Source organism: Mesoplodon densirostris, chromosome 9 (genome assembly GCF_025265405.1).
Source record: "Mesoplodon densirostris isolate mMesDen1 chromosome 9, mMesDen1 primary haplotype, whole genome shotgun sequence".
NCBI classification, from domain to species: domain Eukaryota; kingdom Metazoa; phylum Chordata; class Mammalia; order Artiodactyla; family Ziphiidae; genus Mesoplodon; species Mesoplodon densirostris.
The window spans coordinates 39,156,040-39,183,969 of NC_082669.1; the positions used below are offsets into that span (position 1 = coordinate 39,156,040).

The 27,930-nt window shown below is 39.9% G+C and overlaps 1 protein-coding gene across 1 annotated transcript in view; it reads right to left on the bottom strand.

The window, feature by feature from the left end:
- Window positions 1-27,930, bottom strand: part of DNAH11 (dynein axonemal heavy chain 11) — a 313,208-nt gene that overhangs the window by 206,748 nt on the left and 78,530 nt on the right. Inside the window, exons 25-30 of the mRNA XM_060108331.1 lie at window positions 23,480-23,602; window positions 21,117-21,341; window positions 19,961-20,052; window positions 18,158-18,284; window positions 3,248-3,397; window positions 5-238 (exon numbers count right to left, since the gene is read on the bottom strand). Of these exons, the coding sequence (XP_059964314.1) occupies window positions 5-238; window positions 3,248-3,397; window positions 18,158-18,284; window positions 19,961-20,052; window positions 21,117-21,341; window positions 23,480-23,602 (951 nt within the window). The remainder of the gene's footprint in view (window positions 1-4; window positions 239-3,247; window positions 3,398-18,157; window positions 18,285-19,960; window positions 20,053-21,116; window positions 21,342-23,479; window positions 23,603-27,930) is intronic.

Sequence of the window (27,930 nt, forward strand, 5' to 3'; positions counted from 1 at the left end):
ATACCTGTTTTTTATGAAAATCCTTTAGGGCCTTTTCGTAGCCTTCCTCTAGCCTACTGAAGGCTATTCCTACATCTGTAGTCCACCAGATTTGTGAGCTAGTTAGTGCGACTTGAGCCGGGAAATCAAAAATCCACAATTCCCTGGGTTTGTCTTCATAGGCTGCGATGGCTTCTGTGATAGAACGTCGCACAGTCTCTTGCATGGTCTGTTCCAGCTGCAGAAGCCACGTTTCCACCTTTTGAAGCAAATGGAAGTGTTGTAACACAGGCTTAACTATGGAAAAGGGATTATTCCATCTTCTCATGGGCTTGAAGGCTACACAGTTATATGTATAACAAGCCAGTGAACTACTGATTAATGAAGTCTTTCCTACATGACCCTAGCTTCTGCCGGGATACTGCTCATCTTATTTCACCGACTAGCTGGCTGATAAATTCCACATCCTAAACAGACAAGGTGTTCTCCATTATTCATTTTTCAGATTTGAAGACCTGATGGTTCTAGACCAAGATCCCCTCTAATAACACACAGTGTTTTGAGAAACCAAGCATCACAGCCAAAATACTAGAGTAAAATTCTAGAGATTTGGAAATAATAGGAAATTGATTTTTTAAACTGAAGTACAGTTGATTTACAATGTGTGTTAGTTTTAGGTATACAGCAAAGGGATTCAGTTATATTCTTTTTCAGAATTTTTTCCATTATGGGTTATTACAAGATATTGAATATAGTTCCCTGTGCTATACAGTAGGTCCTTGTTGTTTATCTGTTTTATATATAGCAGTGTGTATCCGTTACTCCCAAACTCCTAAATTATCCCTCCGCCCCCTTTCCCCTTTGGTAACCATAAATTTGCTTTCTATGTCTGTGAGTCTAGGAAACTGATTTTTTAAATGTATCTTTTGATAATGTTTAAATCAACTAAAGATTCTACCCTCAGATCTACATAGTTCCTAGTCTTAAGCCAAAGTGTTTTCAGCAAGTATCTTAATTATATTCCCTACTGGCTCTCATCCTCACACTTGTCATAAATTAGACAGCAGGAGAGTATGAGAGATAGGACAACTGCCGACTTGTGAAAATCTTTTTTAAAAAAATTCATTTGAAGGTTATTTTGCTCCCACAAATATATTTCAGCCAGTTTTCCATCCTATTCAAATAAGCTTTGTTATATTTATCCATATATCTGTTTCTTTGGGATGATATTATATAACAAAAAGGATACCTACACCATTTGCAAATAATTGATCATATCAATAAAAAATAACTATAATAAATAAATTCCAAGGACTATATGAGATCCTGAAGATTATACAACTGATTTCTTTCCCCGCCTCTGTGAAGATGACACAAAATTCATTCCTACAACCTCTTTCTCTGGAGAACTGGGAAGGAGCGGTACGTGGTCAGTGAGCTGATAGCCTTCCCTATTGGAAGAAAAAGGGAAGAACCATCCCCAACATCCTAAAAGACATCTCTCCTGGCTTCCTAGCTGGGCTTTGTTCAGATGCCTGAGAGAGGGTGACCTAATCACTACTGTAGTCACTCCGCACAGCTCTTAAAAAAAAGCAGCAAGCTCCTTTAGTAAATCAGGTATCACTTGATCATATCCCAGATACCCTGGGATCCATGTCCTCAGTATGGCCCCCTGTTCTCGAGAACTCTCCAGTCCATCTGGGAAGACCAAACACACATACAAGGTGACACATCAACCCGTGTTCAGAGACTATTCCACCAACGGCAACTCAGCTCAATAGAATTTGAGAACTAAGCCCTGATGAGGTGCTTGCTTGATCTCCCACTTCTTGGTCTTTCATCAGCTTCTGTCCGACCCTCTATAACAAGAATTATCACTTCCCATTATCACTAATTATGTGAATATCCATTTATTCAATAAGCTTAAGAGGTCCCCCAGGACAGGTGCCGTGTCTTATTCTTTTCTGGATCTCCAAAAGCCAAACCCAGCAGCTGGTACATAGTAGGTACTCAATAAACCCCTGTCGAATAAAACGCAAAGAGCCGAAACTGGGAGGAACCAATCATAAAAGTGTGGGGGGAAGACCTAAAGTAAAAGCACCTTTTTATAAAACAGGCAATTAGAGGGTAAATGTGCCGCATGCCCAAAAGTCTCTAGCATAAGTTGCTTATATAAAATAAGTTAGAGCACTGTGAAAACTTTCAGTACCAAGGGTTCCTGCTAGCGACACCCACATCTATGGTTGGACTGTCCTCTTTCTGGGCACTATGCCAGTCGGCTAGCAGTCTGCCGGGGGGAGGCAGACAGCAACACACTTTTGTCAAGATAGTTTATGGTGACTTTTTCTAATCATTGTAATAATGTCCTAAAGAGCCCCAGAGATCACAAATATACTTTAATCAAAGTATTCCACCATCTGCTTCCCCTGCATTTGGCAGGATTTTTCTGGTACAATATTAAAAAGCAACAGAGAAGAATAAAGAAAACCCTTGTAAAAAAAAAAGGTTGCCATCACATTTCTGCAAGCGACCCTTTAAGGAACCCCCTGCCTCAACCTAAACTGTTCTGCAATACAGGCTACTGTCTCCGTTACCCTGTGGATTAACTCAAGCTATATAAGCATCGTCGTAAAAAGATGCAATTCCTCTAAATCATCTGAAAACACCAAGAGCTGCTTCCTAAATTGTTAAGAGCCATTCTTACGGATAACTGTTAAGAATATGTTTGAGGTGTTTGGCTGTGAGAGAAGAGAGGATGTTAACTATCTGTGTACACGGTAATTAGTGTACATGACATTAGCTTAGCGGACTCAATCAACTTTACTTACGAGCAGCCATTTACAACACCCACGTCAGAATCCTGAACCACAGCCTCTTTAAAACGTGCTTCATTGCAAGGTGCTGCTTCACCCTAACCCTTCCCTGTACTCTGAGCAGAGGTGAAAACAATATGCTCTGTAGGAGTCTCAGTCACTGGGTGGCATTTGCTACTAATTCTGGGGTTTACTCGTTCAGTCTGTGACAGTCCCTCCCGTCTGGCTCAACTGTGAGCAAGTCTGAGCTCCTGCAGGGTGCTGAAGCCTGATGATCAGAGTGGGAAGCACGGCAGAGGAGTCCTCTGTCACACCGGACACAGGTAAACGGGAATCTCTGAGCACAAAACTAACAGGAGCCTCATTTGACATGAGTTGATTTTTTCTTGTTCCACTTTTAAAAATTATCCCCCCAATACTTCTCTGGCATAGAGAACCTCATAAGCAAATCTTACATGGCCTGTGCATTCACACTCAGCTGGGAATGGGACGTATTCCTTTTCTTTGCTGTACATTCCAACGGCCCTGTGCGCGGAAACATCCTGATCGTCTTCAAACTGCAGATCTACAATGCTGTCAAAGAGTTTGGAAAGGTGGTGTGTAACCTAAGACAAGATAAGAAGAAGAGATAAGAGCATTTCTTACTGGATATATATTCTGGTAATCTACAGATGTGGCTAAATGAATTCACAAAACTGTATATCGTTACAGAGATGCCTCAAAATGTTTTTCTTCCAAATAAAAATCACTTCTTCAATTCCAGAGTTTGAAATGACCCAGATGGATAACCCTGATAGGTTATCTATCTTCTCCTTAAAGGCTGGAGACTTACCAACTTCTCTATCTGTAGCATAGTCCTGTAGCAATCATCCTGCTGGGAATTTTGTGGTCAAGTTATTAAAATTCAGACATGGTATTTTACTTACACCATAAAAGACCTTATATTGTTTAAAAAAAAAAGCTGTGTTAAAATATTTGAAATGAAAATGTAAATTAGATACAGTCTTATTCTTGGGTCAGGTCCTATGTTGTTGTGCACTTGCTTTGCTATTTACATGAGCCCCAGAGCATATCTGTTACATCAGAAAGGTGAATGGGATTCCCCCATTTTCACTGACAAAGAAATTGAAGGTAAAGTATTAGGTGACTTCATCAAGGTGACACTGCTAAGAATAAGTGGCAGTTAGATCTTAAACCTCCAAGTCCAAGCCACATCTGCAAAGTTCAAACTCTTTGAGCATCATAACCTTTTGCATCCTAAGTTGTGGGATCTCCAAAAGAACCCCCAGTAAATAGCATACTGAACCCTGTGCAGGTTCTGGACTCCTTGAAAAATAAAACCAAGTTAAAAAGACAAAGAGCAGTACTTGCTCTGCTAGAGGCCAGTTCAGAGATGAAAGCCCAGCTGGCCTCCAAACACAATAATCAATAAGACTTATCCATCTGGTCATATCAGCACAGACCGGGACCAGCCTCTCCACCCAGCAGGACTGGCAAGGAGGAAAGGAGAGGAAGACGCGTGTTCTGCAGGCTAGCAGTCAGGCAAGCCGCTCTGGACTGAATAAAGGGCAGAGTGAACCACAGGAAGTATCAGGAATGGGAACAAGAGCTCCCTCCTTACACTTGGCAAAATTACCGTAAAACCTGAGAAGTGGGAAACAGTTTGGTGATTCCTCAAAAAGTTAACTATAAACTTGTCACAGGACCCAGGACATTATACACAGAAAGTTATCTCCAATCCTCTAACAACTCGCTGTCACAGCTGAAGTGGCCAGGAAGTGCACAGATGTTTAATGGCTTCTACTGTGTAATGGGCCTAGTCAGGTACAAATAATAGTCAGGTACAAAGCTGCGGGATAAATGAGACCTCAACCATCAGACACCCTCACACATCATTGCTTTGGTGAGGAAAGCATTTCAAAAGAACTCCTAGTCCTCTAGTCACTCAGTGGGTGACCAGGAAACACAAACCCCACGGCTTGATGTTCTCCCATGACTTATACCTGGTGTGTTGGAAGTTGGATATTTTCCTATTATGCCTTCCATTTAGAGCTTCTGAGAGAACAGGACCATTTTTTTAAACTAACAAGGATGCTGTTGACCTCAGATTTGTTCCATTTCTAATGATATCCCTTTGTACCTGTTAACACAAAATTAAAATTCCTTTTTCCTAGGTTGGTCTTTGGAAAGACTTATTTTACAGTTTAAAAAATACATAAAAACTAATGCCTCAGGGCCCCCCTCTTTGTACCACACTAAAGAAACAGAATGGATTTGAACACTTCAAATCATGAAATTCACTAATTTTGTTGTATCTTGAGTACGTTTCTAAAAGGTTAGCAACAAAAATTGAAATGCTGTTCCACTGGTTTACAGTAAATTAGGTGCATCCACCCACTGGTGCATAGCCAGACAGGCAGCCCCTGCTTTGTACAGTTGTGCGAGATTGTAAAAACCACCATGCAACCTCCACAATCAATGGGCAAACTTACGATTGTGCTTTGGCCGTTAAAAATTTTCATTAAAACATTAAAATCCCTCTCACTCTTGGTTATAAAAGTACAGAGAAATAAAAAGTGTAAACTAATACTTAGTACACTAACTTAAAATACTAAAAAAAAATTAAAAATTAAGTGTTTTACTCCTTTATAGGAAACTTATCAAGAGTAGTTCAAACAGTGCTTGCCTCCTCCTTCTCACCTTATAACTTAAAATACTGAGTGAGCACCTTCCCTGTGCTTTGTGTAGTTGCCATATTCCTTTGCAAGTTTGGATTGGCTGCCAACATTTCATCCTTTGAGGTCTCCATGTCCTGATATTTCTGAGAGTTTCTTTAATGTCAAGTTTTTTTTTTTCCTGGTATCACTTCCTCTAGGACATCTTCATCCTTTTTGTCACAACCAGTGTTTACATTTATATCAATGAGTTCATTTTCACTATAATCCTCTGGCTGCATATTTAGAATCTCTCAAATGGTGTAGTGTCATTTCCACAGTCACCTTTCTCTTCCATAGCTACATCTATGATTCAAACTTCACATCTAGCGTCGTCAATTTTCACTTCTTTGCATTACTATCAACTTCATTACTAATTCCCTCTTTTGAAGGTTTATTTTTGTACACCGTCATGGGTTCTTCACTGGGGACAAGGTGGTAACACACTACGTTCTTTGCTGATTACGTCAGAATCAAACAACAAATGTGTGACAGCCGACCACAGACAGACTTTGAAAGGTGTGACGTAACTGGTCACGAGTCAAGATGTACATCTGTTACTGACGTGGTGATTTTTGTGGACTGAGGAGGCAGCAATGAAGTTTGTGCCCCTCGAGATCACTCACAGTTAACACACCGTAGTATGTGAAATTTGAACCATGTTATTGGGGGAACAGAGTTAAACTAATCCTTGGTAACTGAAATTCGTATTTTTCAGATCTGTGCACAGGGAGAGCTGCCTTCTTAAGAGCTGACATTTATCTAACTGTAAATAAAGTCAAAAATATTTACTCATCTAGGTAATTTTATAATTTAAAATGCAAACTAATACAGCAATCAGATCAGCAGTCTACTCTATGTTCACCTAGAAAAGAAAGGGAAGAAAAACGAAGTCATATAGCTTCTACATATGCTTCTATGTATATCTTCGATGTATTGCTATGTCCTAGTTTCCCTGTATGGCTACTATACATTCACAAAGCTTACCCCTTGCTTTTTGCCTATATCTCATTTCATATTTGCCTCATCTATGAAAGATGCTGCTGCTGATTAACTGAGATAAAATAGACACAAAGTCCTAATATCACTCTTGGCATGATGAACACCTCAGGATTCATTCATATGTAGTCATTAACTCATTTATACATAATGATGGTAATACTCATGATAGTATTTGTGAGAAGATAAGTAATGTCCAAAATGTAGGCAGTCCTGTCTATTGTGAATATTATCCTCTAGAACAAGAGAAAAATGAGTCCTTTATTTTTACATGTACAAAAATTTAAGTCTGTCAAAATTTTGAATAGTTTATTGCTGTGTTTTATACTTTTAATAATACTCAGTATAGGTGACAGTATAGGGAAATGGACATGCAACATTGTTGAAAGTCTAAATATGCAAAAACTTTCTAGAAGTTGGTTAAATCAGTTATAGCACTTTCATATAATGAAAACGTTTATCGACATTAAACATCATATTGTAGAAGGATATTTCAATTTTGATTAAGTATATATGTTCTTACCTACACAAATACAGACATATAAAGAAAAACTATAACCACTCAAAACTAGCATCTAGGAGTATGTTATCCTGATCTTTAGTATTTTTATATATTTCAAATTTTCAATAGTGAACATGCAATTATATAATTCAGAAAGACTAAATTTGTTATAAATTTTGTAAATCATTATAGCCAATCCTAGGTATTGGGTATTGCTTGGTTTGCTTTTACCAAAAATAAAATCATAGTATACATAATATTTTGCAATTTGATTTTTCACTAATTAATATAACTTGGACATACCTATACTATCAGTGCTGATTCTGTATTTCTTCCTTAACATTTTTAGCATGTGTATGTAACTATATATAGATATGCTGGCAATACAAACTCTTGAGTTTTTAAATAACCTTTTGAAAATTTAAATAGAAAAGTGAAAAAAATCACATGTGTACAGCTTAATAAATTTTAGCAAAGTGAACAAAACTCTTGTAACCACTGAGACAATTAAGAAACTGAATACACCTGAACCCCCCAAAAAATCCTCATGGCCCATGTCAGTCACTAATGGACATTACCTAATAAAGCCCATATATGACAAACCCACAGCTAACATCACTCTCAATGGTGAAAAGGTGAAAGCATTCCCTCTAAGATCAGGAACAAGACAAGGATGTCCACTGTTGCCACTTTTATTCAACACAGTTTTGGAAGTCTTAGCCAGGGAAATCCAAGAAGAAAAAGAAATAAAAGGAATCCAAATTGGAAAAGAAGTAAAACTGTAAGATGACATGATACTATACACAGAAAATCCTAAAGATGCTACCAGAAAACTACTAGAGCTCATCAATGAATTCAACAAAGTTGCAGGATACAAAAATCAATGGAATTTCCTGGTGGCCCAGTGGTTAGGACTCTGTGCTTTCACTGCCAAGGATGCAGGTTCAATACCTGGTTGGGGAACTGAGATCTTGCAAGCTGTGTGGCACGGCCAAAAAAAAAACCCAACAACAACAAAATTGATACACAGCAATCTCTTGCATTCTTATACACCAACAATGAAAGATCAGAAACATAAATTAAGGAAACAATCCCATTTACTGTCACATCAAAAAGAATAAAATACCTATGAATAAACCTACCTAAGGAGGCAAAAAACTTGTACTATGAAACCTATAAGACACTAATGAAAGAAATCAAAGATGACACAAACAGATGGAAAGATATACCATGCGCTTGGATTGGAAGAATCAACATTGTGAAAATGACTATACTACCCAAGGCAATCAACAGATTCAGTGCAATCCCCATCAAATTACCAATGGCGGGCGTCCCTGGTGGCGCAGTGGTTGAGAATCTGCCTGCCAATGCAGGGGACACGGGTTCAAGCCCTGGTCTGGGAAGATCCCACATGCCACAGAGCAACTGGGCCCGTGAGCCCCAATTACTGAGCCTGCACATCTGGAGCCTGTGCTCCACAACAAGAGAGGCTGCGATAGTGAGAGGCCCGCGCACCACGATGAAGAGTGGCCTCTGCTTGCCACAACTAGAGAAAGCCCTCACACAGAAATGAAGACCCAACACAGCCATAAATAAATAAATTAATTAATTTAAAAAAATTACCAATGGCATTTTTCACAGAACTAGAACAAAAAATTTCACAATTTGTATGGAAACACAAAAGACCCCGAATACCCAAAGCAATCCTGAGAAAGAAAAATGGAGCTGGAGGAATCAGGCTCCCTGACTTCAGACTATACTACTAAGCTACAATAATCACAACAGTATGGTATTGGCACAAAAACAGAAATAGAGATCAATGGAACAGGACAGAAAGCTCAGAAACAAACCCATGCACCTATGGTCAATTAATCTATGACAAAGGAGGCAAGAATATACAATGGAGAAAAGAGTCTCTTCAATAAACGGTGTTGGGGAAACTGGACAGCTACATGTAAAAGAATGAAATGAGAACATTCTCTAACACCACACACAAAAATAAACTCAAAATGGATCAAAGACCTAAATGTAAGGCTGGACACTATAAAACTCTGAGAAAAAAACGTAAGCAGAACACTCTCCAACATAAATTGCAGCAATATCTTTTTGGATCCACCTCCTAGAGTAATGAAAATAAAAAAAAAATAAACAAATGGGATTTACTTAAAACTTAAAGACTTGTGCACAGCAAAGGAAACCATAAACAAAACGACAACCCACAGAATGGGAGAAAATATTTGCAAACGAAGTGACTGACAAGGGGTTAATCTCCAAAATATATAAACAGCTCATGCAGCCCTATGTCAAAAAAAACAAACAACCCAATCAAAAAATGGGTGTAACACCTAAATAGACATTTCTCCAAAGAAGACATACAGATGGCCAAGAGGCACACGAAAAACTGCTTAACGTCACTAATTATTAGAGAAATGCAAATCAAACCTACAATGAGGTATCACCTCACACTGGTTAGAATGGGCATCATCAAAGAGTCTACAAACAAGAAATGCTGGAGAGGGTGTGGAGAAAAGGGAACCCTCCTACACTGTTGGTGGGAATGTAAATTGGTACAACCACTACGGAGAACAGTATGGCAGTACCTTAAAAAACTAAAAATAGAACTACCATATGATCCAGCAATCCCACTCCTGGGCATATACCTGGAGAAAACCATAATTCGAAAAATACATGCACCCCATTGTTCACTGAAGCTCTATATACAACAGCCAAGACATGGAAGCAACCTAAATGTCCATCGACAGAGGAATGGATAAAGAATATGTGGTACAGATGTACAATGGAATAGTACTCAACCATATAAAAGGAACCAAAATAATGTCATTTGCAGCAACACAGATGGACTTAGAGATTATCATACTAACTGAAGTAATCAGAGAAAGACAAATATCATATGATATCACTCATATGTGGAACCTAAATTTTTTCTTTTTAAAAGTTTTATTGAAGTATAGTTGATTTACAATGTTGTTACTTTCTGCTGTACAGCACTGTGAATCAGTTATACATATACATATGTCCACTCTTTTTCAGACACCTTTTCCATGTAGATCATTAAAGAGTATTCAGTAGAGTTCCCTGTACTATACAGTAGGTCCTTATTAGTTATCTATTTTATATATAGTAGTATGTATAGGTCAATCCCAATCTCACAATTTATCCCTCCTCTCCTTTCCTCCCTGGTAACCATAAAATTGTTTTCTACATCTATAAGTGCAATCTAATTTTTAAAAGAATGATACAAACGGACTTATTTACAAAACAAAAACAGACTCACAGGTATTGAAATCATACCTATGGTTACCAAAGGGGAAACGTGGTGGTGGTGGTGGGGAATATACCAGGAGCTTGGGAGTAACATACAGACACTACTATATATAAAATAGGTAACCAACAAGGACCCGCTGTATAGCACACGGAACTCTACTCAATATTCTGTAATAATCTACATGGGAAAAAACCTGAAAAAGAATGAATATATGTATAACTGAATAACTTTGCCATACAGCTGAAACTAACACATTATAAATCAACAATACTCTAATAAATTTTTTTTAAATGGATATTACCTTTACATAAGGGGAGTCATACAATATGTACTCTTGTGTCTGCCTTCTATCATTCAACATCATGTTAGTGAGGTTTATTCATGTTATTATGTATAGCACTAGTTTTCTTCTTCATTGCTATGTGGTACTCTGTTCAGGGACATTTGGATTATTTCCAGTTTGGGGGTGTTATGGATAATGTAGCTATGAAAATTCTTGTCACATATTTTGGTTCATCTATGTATACATTTCTGCTGAGTATACACTAAGAAGAGGAACTGCTGGATTATAATGTATTATTATATTCAAATTTAGAAGATATTGTCAAACAGGTTTCCTGAGTGGTTGTACCAATCTGCAATCACACTGGCTAGATAGGAACATTCCCATTGATCCAAATCCTTACCATTATTTAGTACTGTGAGTCTTTTTAATCTTAGGCTTTTGATAGGTTTGATCTTGATAGCTCATCATGTGAATGTATGTGTTTTTCTAATGAAAAATCATGTCAGAGTTTGACAAAATATCTGTACAAATTGAAAAAAGAGGGGGAAATGAACACATTACTAGGCAGAGTATTTCAGCCTAGCAAAGATTCAGAAACACACCAACTCATGATATTTTCACCAGTTCTCTCACACTCACAAATGTCAAAACAATGCATAGCTAATACGAAGGTATCTTCAGGAAGAAGAAAAACAAAACAAAAATAAAAAGAAAGAAAATAAAGAAAACTAGCTCCATGGATTAGTACTTGATATTTATCATTTTGGGGTTTTTTTTGAATTTCAGGTAAAATCTTTTATATTACATCAGTAGCACATAAAATCCTTGATATTAATGATTGTACATTCTGTACTTAGACATGTCTATGTGAATATATAACGTGCATCAACTAGTTTTTGCAGTGTAACAAACCACCTCAAAATTTAGTGGCTTAAAAAAGCAACAATTTCAGAGTTCACAATTCTGTGTTGGGGCTTTTGGGTTCTTTCAGTTGGTCCCAGCTGGGCACCCTCATACCTCTGCTGGTGATCGATGGCTTCTCCCATGTGTGTGATGGCTGTCCAGCTGGTGGCTTTGGTATGGGCATGTGCTTCTCCTCATCCAGCAGGCTAGCCTTGGCTTACTCATGAGGAGGTGGCCATAGGTTTCCAAAGAGCAGCAAGAGGGCAAGCCGCAGTGTACAAATGCTTTTCAAGCCTCTTGTTAATGATACACTGGCCAAAACAAGTCACACAGGAAGCCAAATGGAGAAATAAGCTCTACCCCTTGATGCAAATTTCAGCTTCACATTGAAATGGCATGGATGAAGGGAGAGGAGGAATTTGTGGCCATTTTTATATTCTATGTTAGCAGTTTTCTTAGTTCTTTACATGTTTGCTTTACTGCTTGCTCAGAAATCAAAGATATAGTACCTACTGCTTTCCCCATTTGGTATATAAGGAAACTGAGGTTCAGAAAGGTAAAGCAGTAACATAGTCAATAATCAACAGAGCCGGGATTTAAACTCACGTCTGCATGATTTCAAGGTCTCTGTTCTTTCCTACTATTCTACCTTCTGATGGATGGCTAATATGCCTATTATGTTTAGCTCTATCTTCTGATGGATGGCTAATGTGCTTATTATGTCTAGCTCCAGTAAAGTTCCCTTTTCCTGCCTCTTCCCTGTTTCATCCTCAGTGCCAACCTAAACTCAAGGGCAACCCCCTCCCTCCACTGTAGGTACCTACGAGCCCTCCAACCTTCTACTCACTATAAAAAAGTAGGGATTTTTTTTTTTTTTTTTTCTGTGTTACGCGGGCCTCTCACTGTTGTGGCCTCTCCCGTTGCAGAGCACAGGCTCCGGACGCGCAGGCTCAGCGGCCATGGCTCATGGGCCTAGCCGCTCCGCGGCATGTGGGATCTTCCCGGACCGGGGCACGAAGCCGTGTCCCCTGCATCGGCAGGTGGACTCTCAACCACTGCGCCACCAGGGAAGCCCAAAGTAGTGATTTTTGACTGATTTTATTTCAACTAAAAGTCATTCACTCTTGCATGCAGCCAACTAACCACTTGCATCTTGAGTTTTTTTCCTCTTGATTGTCTAAGAGCTACTGGTTTATTTATTTTTGGTTGCACTGTGCAGCTTGCAGGATTCCCCTTCGAACCTGTGCCCGCTGCTGTGAAAGCATAGAGTCCTAACCACTGGACTGCCAGGGAATTCCCTCTCTTGATTGTCTAAGGAGGACTAATCCATGTCAAGAAGGCTGTGACACACTATGAGTGAGTGTTGAGCTGCATCATCCTGATTCCAGAGATTCAGATGGTGAGGCACCTTCACTCTACCATGGAGATAACCAAATGGAAGCACTATCCAGCAACATACTGAGCTTGTGGGGATGCAGGATCTTAGATATTTGCCCCCTTCAAGAACCAGAAGTTCTTTTTATTACCTAATATTAAGCCCATTTCTCATAAGCACCTGTCCAAGTGCCAATACTGACATTCTATTAAGGGTATCAGTTGAGTGCCATCTGTCTCATACTGCAATTTGGGGGATTTCTCAAAAGACAAGTTGGCAGATTTCTTCTTATGTAGATTTGGTCCAATGCCACTGAAGGATATTTTTGATGCAAACATTAAACATTTCTGAGCATATATATTCCTGATCTTGTCATTTTCAAAAATGCATTGTGGCTTCAACTGCCACAGCAGTGGCTTTCTAGTAGCCACATTAAAACAAATAAAAAGAAACAGGTGAAATTAATTCTGATGTATTTTATTTGACCTAATGTATCTAAAGTATTGTCACTTGAATATGTAATCAATAGAAAAATCACTAATAAGATATTTTACCTTCTTATCTTTAAGTCTTTGAAACCAGGTGCATATTTTACATTTACAGCTTATCTCAATTTGGATTTTTCATCAGAAATACTTGATCTGTCTTTATGTTTCACAAAATACACAGTTGCGAAAGTAGAGTCACACTCTAGTTGTTTCAAACTTGTTTTCCAATAACTGAATCAAAGATCAGTTTTTCTAACATATTGTAGTTAAAAATTCAGCCCCTCAGTTGACACATTTCAGGTGCCCAACAGCCACACATGCGGCCCATGGCTACCCCCCGTCACACAACACAAATGCAGCTGATCACATGGAAAGTGTGTCGTTCTTTAGTATACCTCTATCATGGGGAAGCTTTCACTCATCATCACATAGGAGACGAAGGAAGAGAAAATGCGCCAACTCTTCTAGGACAAAAAGATCTTTCAAGTCATAAGGACCCAGTGGCTAAAAACACCAAGTTGTCAGCTATTTCAAGGCACCGTATCACAACCTGGAAGGGCACAATGGGGCCAACTGATGTTACTCGGGCTGACTTTAACCACTACATTCGTTTCATTGAAAAATACAAAAGGATGTTTTTCTAAGGTGGGGGAGAAAGCACCGAATTTTAATATTGAATCATGTGCAACTTCATAACTACTGCATTATGACCATTAACCCTGCAAATATACCTCTAAGTTTGTATTTCCATAAGCAACCACCAGAAATTTTGACCATGGAAGTTACACACAGCACAGCCACATCCTCAGTCCTTTAGATAATCTATGCCACTGGGAGGTCAGGGTGAACTCTAGGAGAAAAGTCTTTAAAACTTGACCTTAACCAAACTTACCAACAGCTGAAAACCACCGAAGGCATTCTAGACACACTGATTTCATCACTCTGACATTCCAACTCAAGTATCTTAAATTGGGCATTTCTGCTTATAGAACGCAGGATGTAGTAATATCAGACTTCCCTGGCTGATGTACTCAGGCTGATCAAATTCCACAATCAACTGCAGAAACCCTCACTTGGACCAACACGCTTAAATTGAGTGTGGCGGGTGGAGGAGGGGGGCCTGAGGAATTCAAGTCATTCACAAGATGTCAGCATGACTCATCTGCCCACAAAGGGTCATCTTTTCTGGGGCAATTGCATTGTTATCCCACAAGCTGCAGTTGCCATGTTATCTCCGTCACAGTACAGGGCACACATTCAGGATGTTAGCACAAAAGGCAGAGACGGAAAAGCTGTGTCTGGTGGCCTGAAACTGATTCTGACGATGAAAGAAAGAGTGTAGCAAGGCTAGGCCCTTTGGCATAACTGCTAAAAGCATTAACTATTCCACAGCAAGTGACCAAGAGATGAGATCACACCTTGACTTTGCAGAACCACTTCAGGGAAAGAAGTTGACTGTGGCTCTAGATGACTCAACTCATCCTTAGCTCCTTTTCAATCCTTCACCCCAACAAGTTGCTCCCAGGTGGTATTTGCACCTCAGAGGCAGCTAAACACTTTCGCTAATAACAAACCTTTCCTAAAAGGGTGATAGCATTTGAGGTGAAATCGGATTGTTCAACGTTTAACTCGTGTAACAAAAGGATCTCAATGAAATCACATTTTGAGCACAATTCAAAATAATGTATCTCAAATTTCAAAATGTTTCAAAAATCGAACCATTTCAAAGTTGGCAGGTCAGGAGAACTGTGTACCGCATTCACCCTGGAGCTACATAGCCAGACCCCTTCAGCTGGTAAGCAGAAATACCCCACCTCCTTTTGTTGATATGACACAGACAGCACTGCTGTTAGTATTCATCAGCATGGCTGTGAGCCATTTAGGAGATTCTCTATGCGGGGACTTCAATATTCAGCTACATTAAAATTTAAAATCTTTTTAATGGCTTACATTACCTAGTCATTCATTAAAGAGTGGTACTAGTACTAGTACTGAGAAATGTACCTGAGATTCAGGGGTTTAGAACTTATGATTAAAACACTATGAATTAGGTAGACAGGAAGACTTCCACAGTAAGTCGCACTGATATTAACAATAACACTCTGAAATACTGAAGTGATGCTGTGAAAATAAAAAGAATGATTTTAAAGGTACATCTTTTAAGTTTATATATATATATATATATATATATATATATATATATATATATATATATATACACAAAAGCAAAACCTCATCCTGTAATTTAGGAAGGATAATGAAAAAACAATGTTGGCATCAGGGAGGCGTATCCCTGAGCCAACAGGTTGTCTAAGGCCTGAAGCACTTTTTGATGATTTGAAAGGACATAAAGAGAATGGGTGACAAGTGTATATTGAGTCATCTGCTCCTCTAGCACCAACCTAGGACTTCAATTAAGGACAAAGAGGCATCGGGCAAGTGCATGCTCTGAAGACAGCAGACAGGAGTGAGGACAGGTTGGCCCCTCCAGGGCTTGACAAGACACATCTCAATGCCTTACCATCATCTGCCTCCATACACCCCTTCTGGGAAAGTACAGCAGGGAGGAGGGGGGGACAGGTGGACATCTTCACACCTGTGATTTAGCAGCCCAGAGGAGGATGCTCTGGCTTTACCTCACTCCTCCTGGGGCTTCAAGGTGAAGGGCTGTTTCCCCCATCTCCGCCCTTTAAGTTGTCCACTGAGAGGGGTTGGAGAAACACTCACAGAAACTACGGATGCCTGCAGCAAGTGAATCTGCGATGTGTCACTACTTCGGACATCTGTCTAGGCGGAAAAGGAGGAAGAAGATATAACAAATGGTGGATTACATTGCCAAGGGCAAGAGCTGGAAGTGCTGAGATGGACTTGTCTCTGCAGTATATAGCCCCTGGAGGGGTTCCCCCTGCCCCCTGAGGACTTGCTCCTGTTCCACAAGAGACCCAGCCTGTGGGTACTGGCTGTCAAGGGTCAAGGTCGACAGCCACTGCCAAACAGAGAAGCAGGAATATGCATTAAGAAAGGGCAATGACTGACAGATGACACTCTTCCTTCCTCCCCAAGGTAAACTGACAGGGAGGAGAAATAAAAGATCCTAACTCCAAGTTCATTATGTAAAAGCCTGGTCTTGACACCGAGGTGAGGTTGGAATTTTAAACTAGATCTTGTTGAGTTGCTTTGGGTTTCTTTAATTTTTAATAATAAAAAGGGACCGGAGCATTACAGTACCTATCCAAGATGTTATAAAGGGACCTGTTACTCAGTGTAAAGACATTCAGCAGGGCACATTTGAGCTTAATAATTGTAGAAAGATAAAACTCTTTCATGTCTATATTCTGGATAATTAATACTGTTCAATAAAACAGTCACATATGTGTTTATTATGTTTAAAGAACGTAAAAGAAAAGCCATGTTCCCACTTACAGATTTATGCGTCTCTCTAATTTACATAGTGAAAATTCAGCATTCTAAGTATTTCAGATTTGCAAGTGTTTAGGAACATGTACCTGGAATAGAACATGACATCCTCTATCTCATATGATCACCCTGGGCAGAGGGTCCAGCTGCCAGTCACGAGGAGGTTCTCAGGAGATTACTGAAGCTTAAACGTGGTAGTAACAGCCATGTTTAAACTACTTAAAAAAAAAAAAAACACCCCAAAGCATCCAATTTACATGTCATTGACATAAATGAGAGATGGAGGTACTGGATTCCAAGTCAATCTAATTAGATGGATTTTATTTACAAAGCCATCTGGGAGTTAGCATAAATATACAGAATGATACCTGAGTGGTAATCCTGAAAATGTTGCCAAAGCTGACTAACAACTTTGCTCTTAATAGCAAGATTGTACTTGTATTGCCAACAGCAAGAACAGCCATCCATCTGAATTTAGCTCCAAAGAGAAATGATGAATGAGAGAGAAATAAGATAAATACTGTGTTGAGAGAACAGTAGAATTCAGGAAACCGTAGTGTTACGTGACACATATTCCAAAGAAAATGGCAGAAAAATACCTAGAGCAGGTACATGGAGACAAATCCACAATGATAAAGCACAACCTTTGGCTTCAAAATAATCTGTGATATGTGGTCAAGTCTAGGAGTAACTGCCTATGTCAGTTGTAACAATTCTAAGATCTAAATGGATGTGAACAACTGAACAGATATAATGAAAGGCAACATCCGCTAAATGTTTAGAGGAAGGAGAGCTTTGGGATTTGCACGAAGCTTGGTCTCTGATCTGTGCTCTCAGATTACAAAAGATAAGAGCTGCTTTTATTTGCTTTACCTACTGTCATGGGTGCTACATTATTTTTGAATGGATAGGAGAAAATTAGAGTGTTAGGTAGAGGATGAAAATATACCAATACACCTCTGACAGCACTGAAGCCTAGTCCAGCTTCAATTATGAAGGTTACTCTGGAGTCAAGGTTGTTGTAAGAAGGTACCAGCAATGATCTCGTTCCCAGTGACTCAGTCTCCCCAGGAAAGCTGCAAACCAATGGAGCTCCAGTCCTTGTCCCAGAATTCTGGGGGTTTGGAGCCAGTGTTTCTTCCATTAACTTCTTGCAGGGCCCTAAGCCTTGTACATTTGCTGTCCCTTCCTTGTGTTGAGAAGCAGGCATTTACCTTTCCTAGTTCCTTGAGCATCACTTCTAACATCACTGTTGCTGCATTAAGAATTCTTATTGCATATTTTCTGGCTCCTGGCACATGTGACATGGTAGGTGGCATTTGACAATGATAAAGAAACTGTGACAGTCCTTAGCTAACATAGGATAATATAAGACTCTCAAAAACAAATATTTACCTCCATAGGTTGAGCTCCCTTTGAGAGAATGTCAAGTAAGTCTGCGGAAGAGATGAAATAGAAGCGCGGAAAAGCCACACGCTTGGTTTCCAGGTACTCAGCAAGAGCTTTTTCACAAAGAGAAAGCCTGCAGGAATGAAAAATCATTGTAAGCATATCTTGCCCATTCATTTATTAAAATGTCACCAAAACCCAGAGCCTCTCATCTGTCCATTCACCACAAGAAGCTCACCATTTAACATGGAGCCTACCTCCTTCTCTTTGACATCATCGTCTTGTTCATGACTTGCGTACAAGTCATGCCAAGTGGGAGGAGAAACACACACACACCCATCGTTAGTTGAGACTAAATATAGATCAGACTTAAGTTGATGTTACTTGTCACTTGTCTTTTTTTTGGAGGGAAGCGTGGACATTTTAAAAAAAATTTTATTGGAGTATAGTTGATTTACAATGCTGTGTTAGTTTCAGGTGTACAGTGAAAACAGAATCAGTTATACATATACATATATCCACTCTTCTTTAGATTTTTTTCCCATATAGGCCGTTACACAGTATTGAGTAGAGCTCCCTGTGCTATACAATATATCCTTATTATTTATCTATTTTATATATAGTAGTATGTATGTGTCAATCCCAATCTCTTTTTTTTGCTGTACGCGGGCCTCTCACTGCTGTGGCCTCTCCCGTTGCGGAGCACAGGCTCCGGACACACAGGCTCCGCGGCCATGGCTCGCGGGCCCAGCCGCTCCGCGGCATGTGGGATCCTCCAGGATCGGGGCACGAACCCGTGTCCCCTGCATCGGCAGGCGGACTCTCAACCACTGCGCCACCAGGGAGGTTTTACCCTTCTTTTAATGACACTTCTCATCAGCAGGAGAGAAGACCAGATTTGGCATCACTCGCCCTGAGCACAAAATGCTTTACTTAACATGTAATTGGTTTAGGGTCTTCCTTTTCCCACTGAATGTCTATAAAACACAAGCACCTTCAACTCTCTCTGGTTTTCAGAAGAGTCATAAGATCCAGAATCATTTCCACATTATTTTCTTAGCAGAGCAGAGATGACCCAGAGGCAGAGCCCCCAAAACCCTCAAAGATCACTAAGAAATAATTAACTTCTGCAGAAATCCACACTTTTAAAATTATGGCCAACTTTCTCTCTAAAAAACTTCCAGATTATGAAATAATTGTATGTGATATATATTTTCATCTAGAGGGCTCCTCTGCCTTACAATAAAAAGTGATCACAATTCCACACAAAGCTCTTCTTTTAGTGGCTGATCTGCCCATTTTTAATCAAAAGCCAGAATATTCTTATGACCACTAGCTGTTGTATAATTTTATATGAAAATTACAAATGCCCTCTAGGACAAGGATTTCAAAAATACTAACATGCTGTCTAAGGATAATTTCTAGTATAATTAAACTATATACAAAATAAAGGACTTAAAATGAGTGCAATCCCAGTTCCTAGCATACAGTAGCTGCTTAATAAATATTTGCAGGATACTTTGATAAAAGAATTGATGAAACAATCATGCTGATTCTCTTGATACTAGGATATTCTAATTTTACTATAATGATATTCCTTTTTGGAAAACAGAAATACATTTGGATCTGTTTACATTAACTCACAAAATATATGTACCACCTAATATGTATAAGGCAACTAGATAACTATAAGCAAAATTATAAAATAATTTAGTAGAGGTTGTACTATTAGATATTCAAATACTATTAGATATTCAAAAGAAATCTCAGAAGTATAACAAATTGATCACTTTGTAGTTTTATTCTTACCTGTACTGTAAATCTTTAAGTTCTTCATAGAGGTTAGGTCTGCATGTTGCTTCTAAAACATTTTTTATTTTAGCTGTCCTGAACATTAACTCCTGAGTGAAAGTAAAACATGGAGCCATTGATATTAGAAATAACTTTTCTAAATTTTTCATCCATTTAGGGAATTAAACAGTGAAGAACAATCAAACTACGAGAAAGCAAGATAAATGAGATTTCTAACACCATGTCTGTTCTGCTTTTAAACTTTTAGATGAACATCAAAAACAAAGTGTAATCACATAGTTTTTATCAATATAAATCGATAGGCATTACCACCACTCTGGGTCCAGGCAGAATTTCTCTCTAAACCAAACGCACAAAAAAATAGACAGAAAATCAGAATCTTAAAGAATACACTCACATTGGAAAATGAGATGAATATGAAACAATCTACCCACTCTTTCCTCCTTAAAAGTTAAATAAAATAGAATTCCTCTGGTGTTCTTCTTTAGCTAGTAAGACGAAAGGAATTCATCCCCATTTCTATATAAAAAGTAACACCATTATTCTCTGCTTAAAGTCTCTCAAATCATTTATTATATGTACATCTCCATGTGTTCTCTGTGGCTCTTATGAAACAAACCAGTAACTGATAGTATACCTTTGTTACTGGTTTCCCCTCCTCAGTCTCTTACTTCATGAAGATGAATCTGTTTCCCAGGCCTTACTGCTGGTGTAGGCCTCTGGGAAACATGTGGCCTGCTGCCTGGTTTCGGACGGCCTGAAGCTAAGAATGGTCTTTACATTTTTAACTAGTTGAAAAAAACCTAAAGAAGCATAATACTTCGTGACACATGAAAATAATATGGAATTCAATTTCTGGTGTCTATAAAGTTTTACTGGTACACAGCCACACCCATCTGTCTACGTAGTGTCTATGTTTTCTTTCACAGGACAATGGCAGCCCTGCTGAGCTATGACAGAGACCATATACAACCACAAAGCCTAAACTATGGACTATCTGACCCTTCACAGACAAGTTTCCTGACCTTGTCTCCTGAAATTCAAATATATATTTTTTTCATAAATACAGTACTCCAAATCATGTTTCTTTACAAGATTTTTATATTGTTTGGACAAAGCTGTTAGGATAGAAAACAGCCTTTCTTCCACGAACCTTAAATTCAGCATCTACTCCACCGAATCTTTGAGCCTCTTTCACAAGCTGAATCCGAATATCTTCTGAATAAACAAAGATGCTTTCTAGGTGAGACCAAGTGCGCTGTACTTCCATCCAAGTAAAGATGACCGAATCTGCTGTGTTTAATTTGTTTTGCCAGCTTATGACTTGCTCAATGAAATATTCCACATACTTGCTTTGAAGCAGAGTCTGTAACTGAACCTAAAAGAAAGGCAAAGAATTTCAAATACCATCTAAATTGGTAGTCTGTAAGCATCATGAGGGAGCACACCTCTTCTGTTTATTGCTGGATTCCTAGGACCTAGCACACGATACATGCGACAGGCATTCAGTAAGTATTTGCTAAGTGAGTGAATTAATGGCATTAAATATTACATAATAACATGTTCTTTCCAAAAGGAAAAAGACAAATATAAGCAACTACATGTAATGTGTCTTCTAGAAGAAGGCCACAAGGCAGGAAAAAATATTGTGCACCAGGGTGCAGCTTTAGGAATTAAACTTGATATTCTTTCATCCTCTCTCACTCTTCTTGGGGTATCTGCCTATTAATCATTCTAAGGTTACGGGTCTTTTTTTTCAACACTGAAAATACGAAACAAACTTCCTTCCAGTTTGCTAAGACCTCAAGCTCCTGTTTTCCTCCTCTTTGAGTTTACTACCAAACTTTGCAGCCTTCCTAACACCAAGCCTTGCTTTAATGTCGCGCAGTTCAGCAAGCACTTGCCATCATTCTCTGACACTGAAATTCCAGGAAGTCACTGAGAACAGCTCCTTTTCATCCTCCTTCATCTCTAAGTGTTTAATACATTTGACTATTCTCCCCCGCCCCAGCTTTATTGAAATATTATTGACATGTAGCACTGTGTAAGTGTAAAGTGTACAATGTGATGATTTGATATATGTATATACTGTGAAATGGTTACCACAGTAAGTTTACACCTCCACAACCCATGTAATTGCCGTGTGTGTGTGTGTGTGTGCATGTGTGTGTTGATAACACTTAAGATCTACTCTCTTAACAACTTTCAAGCATATAATATACTACTGTTAACTGCAGTCACCATGCTGTACATTAGATGCCCAGAACTTATTCATCTTATAGCCAGAGGTCCGGACCGTTTGACCAATACCTCTACACTTCCCCAAAGCCCCAGAAACTGGTAACTGCCATTCTACTCTGTATGAGGTCAGCTTTTTTAGATTCCCCATATAAGCAAGAATATTCAGTACTTGCTTCCTCTGAGTGAACTACCTCACTTGGCATAATACTCTCAAAATCCACCCATGTCATCACAAATGGCAGGATTTCCTTCTTTTTATGGCAGAATGATGATATTCCATTGTATATACACCACATTTTCTTTATCCATTCATTTGTCAATGGATGCTTAGGTTGTTTCCATGACAGCTGACTCTCCTTTGGAGGAGAAACTTATCCTGTGATTGCTGATACTATAGTCTTCTTTTTCTACGATTTCTCTGCCCACTCTCTCTCTCTCTGCCTCCTTTATGTCTCCTGCTCTTGTTCACCACATGCAACTTTTCCCAAAGCTCTATTCTCAGCTGGATTATCTTCTTTACCTCTCATTATCTAGCTCATCAATTCTCAAGACACCAAAAATGACCGCCCAAAGTATAGTTCTAGACTGAACCTCTGCACTGAGCTGTGGGTCAGACTTTCCACCTTTACATCAATGTCCCTCACTTTAAATACACCAAAAATAACAGAACATCATCTCTTCAGAGCAGGTTCTTTCCTAAGTGCTCCATGTCTAATAATAACAACACTACTGCTATTATTTCCTCTGGAGAGTTTGTCTCTTTCATCTTTCTTATCTCTCATGTCCAAAGAGATGCTAACTCATAACCTTAGAATTCAAGACCACATAGGTTGCGCTCTGGACTGTCCCTCCAGCCTTATTTTTTATTACTCCTATCAAGAAAATCTATATCCTAAGGAAACCAAACTCTTTAAATTACCTCTGAAGGGCAGGTACTTTCTGGCATTCCAAGATGCCACTAACATTGTCCCCTTTGCCTATAACACCCTTTTCTGATCACCATTTTTTGTTGAATACCAGCCCAACCTTCAAGGTTCAGCACAAGTACCACCACCTTACAAGACCCTTTGGAACCTTGTCTCTGTCTCCCTACTCAAGTGCAAGTTCCTTGAGAACAAGTGTTCATACTTTTTGAGCCCAAATGGTACTATGCCTAGAGCCTGGTACAAGCAGATGCGCAATGGATGAAGAAAGAAATACTGAGTATTGGAAATTGGGAAAAATCTAAAATCATAATTTAAAATGAAAAAATCTGTAATAAAATATCCATCTTACTTGGTTGTTCTCTAGAGTTTCAAACAATTGTTCATCAAACTTCAGTAACAGAATGCCTGTCCGAGAGTGAACTTCATAAGAGAACTCCAGGGTTGCCCAGGTCTGGCTGATTTCAGTAACAACCTAGATGTAAACAGTATTTAGTTATGTGCACAAAAGTTTAATTTAGGACCGATACTTAGGCTATCATCTGGAATTTTAAAAATTGTTTTTATAATTAAAAAAAAAACAACAACAGAGGGACATCAAATATCACTGGCCTCAAGTTTTTTCCTCCAAATAATTCACGGTGATGAGGTTTAGAGAATGAATTCCACCACACAAAAGGAACAAGCATCACACCAATATCAAATTTTATTTTTTACTGGATCTGAGTTTTATATCCTTCACTGAAACACAATGCCAGAGCAGGAAGGGACATAAAAGGTTATCTTAAAGGTCTGATAGACACTCAAGACTGAGAATCCGAGAGAGGGGGAAGATGGTGCAAGAGTAAGATGCAGGGCCTCCCTGGTGGCGCAAGTGGTTGAGAGTCCGCCTGCCGAAGCAGGGGATACGGGTTCGTGCCCCAGTCTGGGAGGATCCCATATGCCGCGGAGCGGCTGGGCCTGTGAGCCATGGCCGCTGAGCCTGCGCGTCTGGAGCCTGCGCGTCCGGAGCCTGCGCGTCCGGAGCCTGTGCTCCGCAACGGGGGAGGCCACAACAGTGAGAGGCCCGCATACCGCAAAAAAAAAAAAAAAAAAAAGAGTAAGATGCAGAGATCACCTTCCTCCCCCACAGATACACCAGAAATACATCTACATGTGGAACGACTCCTACAGAACACATACTGAATGTTGGCAGAAGACCTCAGACCTCCCAGAAGGCAAGAAACTCCCCACATACCTGGGTAGGGCAAAAGAAAAAAGAAAAAACAGAGACAAAAGAATAGGGACGGGACCTGCACCAGTGGGAGGGAGCTGTGAAGGAGGAAAGGCTTCCACACACTAGGAAGCCCCTTTGCAGGCAGAGACTGCGGGTGGCGGAGGGGGTGAGCTTCGGGGCCACAGAGGAGAGCACAGCAACAAGGGTGTGGAGGGCAAACTGGAGGGATTCCCGCACAGAGGATCAGTGCCGACCGGCACTCACCAGCCCGAGAGGCTTGTCTGCTCACCCGCCGGGATGGGCGGGGCTGGGAGCTGAGGCTTGGGCTTCTGTGGGAGTGCAGGGAGAAGACTGGGGTTGGGGGCATGAGCACTGCCTGAAGGGGCTAGTGCGCCACAGCTGGCCGGGAGGGAGTCCGGGAAAAGTCCGGAGCTGCTGAAGAGACAAGAGACGTTTTCTTCCCTCTTTGTTTCCTGGTGCGCAAGGAGAGGGGATTAAGAGCACAGCTTAAAGGAGCTCTAGCTCCTTTAAAGGGCACTAGCTGCGACTATCAGCGTGGACCCCAGAGACGGGCATGAGACGCTAAGGCTGCTGCTGCCGCCACCAAGAAGTCTGTGTGCGAGCACAAGTCACTTCCACACCTCCCTTCCAGGGAACCTGTGCAGCTCGCCACTGCCAGGGTCCCGGGATCCAGGGACAACTTCCCCGGGAGAACGCACGGCACGCCTCAGGCTGGTGCAACGTCATGCCGGCCTCTGCCGCCGCAGGCTCGCCCCACATCCGCATCCCTCCCTCCCCCCAACCTCAGTGAGCCAGAGCCCCCGAGTCAGCTGCTCCTTTAACCCCGTCCTGTCTGGGCCGGGAACAGAGGCCCTCCAGCGACCTACACGCAGAGGCGGGGCCAAATCCAAAGCTGAGCCCCATGAGCTGTGCAAACAAAGAAGAGAAAGGGAAATCTCTCTCAGCAGCCTCAGGAGCAGCGGATTAAATCTCCACAATCAACTTGATGTACCCTGCCTGCATCTGTGGAATACCTGAATAGAAAACGAATCATCCCAAATTGAGGAGGTGGACTTTGAGAGCAAGATTTATTATTCTTTCCCCTTTTCCACTTTTTGTGAGTGTGTATGTGTATGCTTCTGTGTGAGATTTTGTCTGTATAGCTTTGCTGTCACCATTTGTCCTAAGGTTCCATCTGTCTGCTTTTTTGTGTGTGTGTGTGTGTTTTTAACGTTAAAAATTTTTTTTTCTTAATAATTATTTTTTATTTTAATAACTTTATTTTAGTTTATCTTACTTTATTTTATTTTATTTTATCCTCTTTCTTTCTTTCTGCTTTTTCTCCCTTTTATTCTGAGCCGTGTGGATGAAAGGCTCTTGGTGCTCCAGCCAGGAGTCAGTGCTGTGCCTCCGAGGTGGGAGAGCCAACTTCAGGACACTGGTCCACAAGAGACCTCCTAGATCCACGTAATATCAAATGGCGAAAATCTACCAGAGATCTCCATCTCAAAACCAGCACCCAGCTTCACTCAACAACCAGCAAGCTACAGTGCTGGACACCCTACACCAAACAACTAGCAAGACAGGAACACAACCCCACCCATTAGCAGAGAGGCTGGCTAAAATCATAATAAGTCCACAGACACCCCAAAACACACCACGGGACGTAGACCTGCCCACCAGAAAGACAAGATCCAGCCTCATCCACCAGAACACAGGCACTAGTCCCCTCCACCAGGAACCCTACACAACCCACTGAACCAACCTTAGCCACTGGGGACAGACACCAAAAACAACGGGAATTATGAACCTGCAGCCTGCGATAGAAGACCCCAAACACAGTAAGTTAAGCAAAATGAGAAGACAGAGAAACACACAGCAGATGAAGGAGCAAGGTAAAAACCCACCAGACCTAACAAATGAAGAGGAAATAGGCAGTCTACCTGAAAAAGAATTCAGAATAATGACAGTAAAGATGATCCAAAATCTTGGAAATAGAATGGAGAAAATACAAGAAACGTTTAACAAGGACCTAGAAGAACTAAAGAGCAAACAAGCAGTGATGAACAGCACAATAAGTGAAATTAAAAATTCTCTAGAAGGGATCAATAGCAGAATAACTGAGGCAGAAGAACGGATAAGTGACCTGGAAGATAAAATAGTGGAAATAACTATTGCAGAGCAGAATAAAGAAAAAAGAATGAAAAGAAGTGAGGACAGTCTCAGAGACGTCTGAGACAACATTAAACGCACCAACATTTGAATTATATGGGTTCCAGAAGAAGAAGAGAAAAAGAAAGGGTTTGAGAAAATATTTGAAGAGATTATACTTGAAAACTTCCCTAATATGGAAAAGGAAATAGTTAATCAAGTCCAGGAGGCACAGAGAGTCCCATACAGGATAAATCCAAGGAGAAACACACCAAGACACATATTAATCAAACTGTCAAAAATTAAATACAAAGAAAACATATGAAAAGCAGCAAGGGAAAAACAACAAATAACACACAAAGGAATCCCCATAAGGTTAACAGCTGATCTTTCAGTAGAAACCCTGCAAGCCAGAAGGGACTAGCAGAACATATTTAAAGTGATGAAGGAGAAAAACCTACAACCAAGATTACTCTACCCAGCAAGGATCTCATTCAGATTTGATGGAGAAATTAAAACCTTTACAGAAAAGCAAAAGCTGAGAGAGTTCAGCACCACCAAACCAGCTTTACAACAAATGCTAAAGGAACTTCTCTAGGCAAGAAACACAACAAAAGAAAAGACCTACAATAACAAACCCAAAACAATCAAGAAAATGGGAATAGGAACATACATATCAATAATTACCTTAAATGTAAATGCATTAAATGCTCCCACCAAAAGACACAGACTGGATGAATGGATACAAAAACAAGACCCATATATATGCTGTCTACAAGAGACCCACTTCAGGCCTAGAGACACATACAGACTGAAAGTGAGGGGATGGAAAAAGATATTCCATGCATATGGAAACCAAAAGAAAGCTGGAGTAGCAATTCTCATATCAGACAAAATAGACTTAAAAATAAAGACTACTAGAAGAGACAAACAAGAACACTACATAATGATCAAGGGATCAATCCAAGAAGAAGATATAACAATGGTAAATATTTATGCACCCAACATAGGAGCACCTCAATACATAAGGCAAATACTAACAGACAGAAAAGGGGAAATCAACAGTAACACACTCATAGTAGGGGACTTTAACACCCCACTTTCACTAATGGACAGATCATCCAAAATGAAAATCAATAAGGAAACACAAGCTTTAAATGATACATTAAACAAGATGGACTTAATTGATATTTATAGGACATTCCATCCAAAAACAACAGAATACACATTTTTCTCAAGTGCTCATGGAACATTCTCCAGGATAGATCATATTTTGGGTCACAAATCAAGCCTTGGTAAATTTAAGAAAATTGAAATTGTATCAAGTATCTTTTCCAACCACAACGCTATGAGACTAGATATCAATTACAGGAAAAGATCTGTAAAAAATACAAACACCTGGAGGCTAAGCAATACACTACTTAATAACCAAGTGA